The sequence below is a fragment of the Durio zibethinus genome, unplaced genomic scaffold, assembly GCF_047325235.1.
Source record: "Durio zibethinus cultivar Kanyao isolate XHJ-2024 unplaced genomic scaffold, ASM4732523v1 HiC_scaffold_3, whole genome shotgun sequence".
Lineage (NCBI taxonomy): Eukaryota > Viridiplantae > Streptophyta > Magnoliopsida > Malvales > Malvaceae > Durio > Durio zibethinus.
In genome coordinates, this window is record NW_028323044.1 from 11061335 (window position 1) to 11066036 (window position 4702).

The 4702-nt window shown below is 36.8% G+C and overlaps 1 protein-coding gene across 1 annotated transcript in view; it reads right to left on the reverse strand.

Annotated features, from left to right (window-relative positions):
- Positions 1-4134, reverse strand: part of LOC149505572 (DNA-directed RNA polymerase subunit beta) — a 6270-nt gene extending 2136 nt beyond the window's left edge. The window contains exon 1 of the mRNA XM_089757950.1: positions 151-4134. Within this exon, the coding sequence (XP_089614076.1) occupies positions 609-3821 (3213 nt within the window). The 5' untranslated portion in view covers positions 3822-4134 and the 3' untranslated portion in view covers positions 151-608. The remainder of the gene's footprint in view (positions 1-150) is intronic.
- Positions 4135-4702: the final 568 nt, after the last annotated feature.

The window sequence follows — 4702 nt, forward strand, 5'->3', positions numbered from 1 at the left end:
GGGAGTATTGAATACACCCATAATTCTGAGCTTCATGTTACTCCTCCCAAGAGACATGTCATGTCAGATCCAGGGCATCCCAATTCGATTGAATGGGATGACAGTTTCTCATTGCTAATCGGTAAAATCATAATTTCGATCAAATCACACATCGCAGTATACTAGACCCTCTAATTCTTTAAGAGGTTTATCTAAAAGATTGGCGATATAACTAGGACGACGTTTCAAATACCATACATGAGTTACTGGACATGCCAGTTTTATGTATCCCATTTGATATCTTCGTATCCGATAATCAACAAATTCAACTCCGCATTGTTCACAAAATTTAGGGCCCTGCTTTTCATTTCCAATTACTCGATAATTTCCACAAGCGCAAATTCCACTTTTTATAGGTCCAAAAATTCTTTCACAAAATAATCCATCCTTTTCCGGTTTATTGGTTTTGTAATGAAAAGTATAGGGTTTTGTCACCTCTCCAACGGTTTCTCCATTAGGTAGGATTTTATTGGCCCAAGCACTTATTTGTTGGGGAGAAACTGAGCCAATTCGGAGTTGTTGATGTTTATATCGGTCGATCATAGAAGACAAATTCTGATTCATTCCGATTAAGCTTCCTTCCTATTAATCTGGAAGTTCTTCTCAGATACAAGGAAATGATTCAGTTCCAGAGCCAAAGATCGTAATTCTCGGACGAGCAATCGAAAAGATTCTGGAGCATTTTCAGGTTTAGGTATTGTTCCTCCAATGATCATAGTACCAAGTACTTCTTGGCGAGCTCTAATATGATCAGATTTATAAGTAAGCATTTCTTGTAAAATATGAGCAACACCAAATCCCTCTAGAGCCCAAACCTCCATTTCTCCTACCCGTTGTCCTCCTTGCTTGGACCTTCCTCTAAGTGGTTGTTGTGTAACAAGTGTATAATGTCCACTGGAACGCCCATGTATTTTATCATCAACTTGATGAATTAATTTCAAGATATAAGGTTTTCCTATTATAACAGGTTGTTCAAAAGGGTCCCCCGTTCTTCCATCAAATAGTCTGCTTTTTCCTGGATACTCGGGTTCAAATACCCATGGATTCGCTGTTTGCTTACCGGCTTCATATAATTCGGAAAACACTAGTTTTCTCGAAGCCTCTTGTTCATATCTCTCATCAAACGGTGCTATTCGATAATGTCTATCTAGTAGACTCCCTGCTAACCCAAGCGAGCATTCAAATATCTGTCCCACATTCATTCGTGAAGGGACTCCTAATGGGTTGAAGACCATATCAACAGGTCTTCCGTCTTGCAAATAAGGCATATCCTGTCTAGGTAAAATTTTGGAAATGATACCCTTATTTCCATGTCTTCCGGCTACTTTATCGCCTACTTTCATTTCGCGTTTCTGTGAAATATATACACGAATCGTTTCCGGATTATAACTAGAACCCCCTTTTTTCTGGATCCATCTCACATCGATGACTCGACCCCTCCCACCTATAGGTAATTTTAGACAAGTTTCCTTTGAAGTGGATACCTGAATCCCAAGTATGGCCCGTAATAATCTATCTTCTGGAGCATATGATGATTCTTTCGCCACCTGAGGCGTTAATTTACCTACTAAAATATCGCCCGTCTCCACCCAAGATCCCAGCATCACAATTCCATTTTTGTCTAAATTGCGGAGTAAATGGGCTTCTAGGTGCGATATTTCGTTAGTGATTCTTTCAGGACCTTGGCTTGTCACATGAGTCTGAATTTCATATTTTCGTATGTGAAAAGAAGTATAAATATCTTCATATACTAGACGCTCGCTAATGAGTACCGCATCCTCAAAATTGTAACCTTCCCATGGCATATAAGCTACTAATACGTTTTTGCCCAAAGCGAGTTCGCCACCAACCGTAGCGGCACCATCCGCTAAAATCTGTCCCTTTTTAATGCATTTACCCCGCTGAACCCGGGGAGTTTGATGCATACAAGTATTTTTGTTGGAACGTTGATACATAACTAATGGAATGCTTAGAGTATCCCCATTACCCGATAAAATAATCTTGTCAGTATCGGTAGAAATGATCTTTCCCTCTTGATCGGCTATAGCGGGAACCCCTGAATCTAGAGCCAATTGGCGTTCCAACCCAGTTCCAACAATGCACTTCTCGGAACGCGAAAGCGGAACTGCTTGGCGTTGCATATTAGAACTCATTAAAGCCCGATTCGCGTCATTATGCTCGATAAAAGGAATGAGGGAAGCTCCCATAGAAAAATATTGAAAAGGAAAAATACTTCGAAGATGAACTTGTTCCCATGCAATAGTCAGGAATTCTTGGCGGTATCGAGCCGGAACAACCTGTTCTTCCTGAATACCCTGATTCAAGGCCAAAGAATTTCCTGCCGCTACCATATAATATTCATCTCGACTTGGGGATAAATAAAGCATCTGTGCTTTTTTTGATCTCTCAAATATTTTATAAAATGGACTTTCTAGAGACCCCCAACGACCAATCCTGGCATGAATTGCTAAGGATCCAATAAGTCCAACATTGATTCCTTCAGACGTGTCAATTGGGCAAATGCGTCCATAGTAACTAGGATGGATATCTCGTATCCGAAAATTAGCAGTTCGCCCGGTCAATCCTCCGGGGCCCAAATAACTCAATTTTCTCCCATGAACTATTTGTGTCAATGGATTTGTTCGATCCAAAACTTGAGACAATGGGTGTAATCCGAAAAAGGATTCATAAGTGGTTGTTAATGGAGTCGAAGTTACCAAATTCTGAGGAGTCGGTATCAATTTATGCCTAATTGCTCCGCATATAGTTCCTCTAACTACATTTTCTAAACGAACCAGAGCCAATCCGAATTGATCTTGTAAGAGATCCGCTACAGAACGAATACGCTTATTTTTCAAATGATTCATATCGTCAAGTGTACCCATTCCAAATTTCATTCCAATCAAATGATCCGCAGCTGCCAATATATCTCGCGGTAACAAAAATGTATTGTTCTGAGGTATATTAAGATTCAGTCTCTGGTTCATATTTCGTCGACCAATCCTTCCTAATTCACATCTTTGCTGAAAGAATTTCTTTTGTAATTCCTTACACAAGGATTCAGAAAATACCGGATCCCCGCCTACACAAGAAAATTGTTGATAAAACTCCAAAATGGCATTTTCTTTTGACCCAATTTTTTTTTTTTCCTTATCGGTCAGGAAAGACAAGAAAATTTCAGGGTAGCAAACATTCTCTAGAATTTCTCTTAGATTCGAACCCATAGCTGATGATAGAACTAGAATAGATATTTTCTGTTTCCTACTTACACGAGCCCATATCCTTGCTTTTCTATCAATCTCTAATTCGAACCTCCCCCCCCAATCTGATATTATGGTACCAGTATAGACCGAAATTCCGTTAGGATCCAATTCTGATCGATAATAGATACCGGGGCTTTGCAATATTTGATTGATCACAATTCTGTATATTCCATTTACTATAGAAGTTCCGAGGGAGTTCATTAAAGGAATGTTTCCAATAAAAATTGTTTGTTCTTGCATATCCTTACTGGTTTTCAAAATTAATCCTGCGGATACATATAATTTAGAAGAATATGTGAGTGATTCATATACAGCATCCCTTTCTTTTATCAACGGTTCCACCAATTGATATGTTTCCACAAATAATTGAAATTCAATTTCTTGATCTGTATCTTCAATTTTTGGAAACTTATCAAGTTCTTCTGTTAAGCCCCGATCCATGAACCCACAAAATCCTTCAAATTGTATCTGATTCAACCCAGGTATTGTATACATTTCCCCATTTTCATTCCCGAGCATTTTGAATTTCCCATTTATCAAAAAAATCCCATTCTTTTCTCATTCTTCATCGAATCATATGAATCGATCTAATAATGATGGAATTGAATTTCTATTCTGTTTACTGAATCACATGAAATTTTATCTAACTCCATATACCATATAATATATATGGAATGTATGAAATGCGTATGAACGGAAGAAGAAAAATTATACTCAAATTTTAATTTATATTTATAACAAACAGCTACATAAAAGAATTGATAAATGCCATTTAGCCTTATGGAGTTTTGTATAGAATATCAAAAAAAAAAATAATAATTCAATTTCTACCATTATTATGATATTCCATATTCCAATCCGATTGAATACCAGAAAAATGAAATGAATTCCTGATTTGATCTGTTCGTTGAGATAAAGACAAAATAATCATAAAATATATATCGGGAGAGAGTTGATTTTTCTAGCACTTAATTTTTTCATAGATTCCATTGTTCTGTTCAAAAAATGATTCGCAGAGAAGAGAGATGTTTTTACCCATTTTTTAGTTTTTTATTTTTTAGTAGAATATTTAGAATATGATTGAAGTGCGTACGAAAAGAGGGCTTGTATTTATTAAACATATGCAGATATAGCATTTCTATTTATATATGTCTTTCCTCTTTTCTTTTTATTCCATTATAGCTCTCTAGTGGAGACAACACATGGCGTGCTCTATCAAAAATTCTATTTTTTCTTTAATTTTAATCTATTCAATGAAAAATTGAAACACGATAATTTCTTGCTGATTCCCTATGGACATCATATCTAGATAGATAAAATACCTCATTAGATAACTAGAGCTGTGTAACAACTTATGTTCGGGGGTTTACATAGACTCATAATTGCTGTTATATTATTAT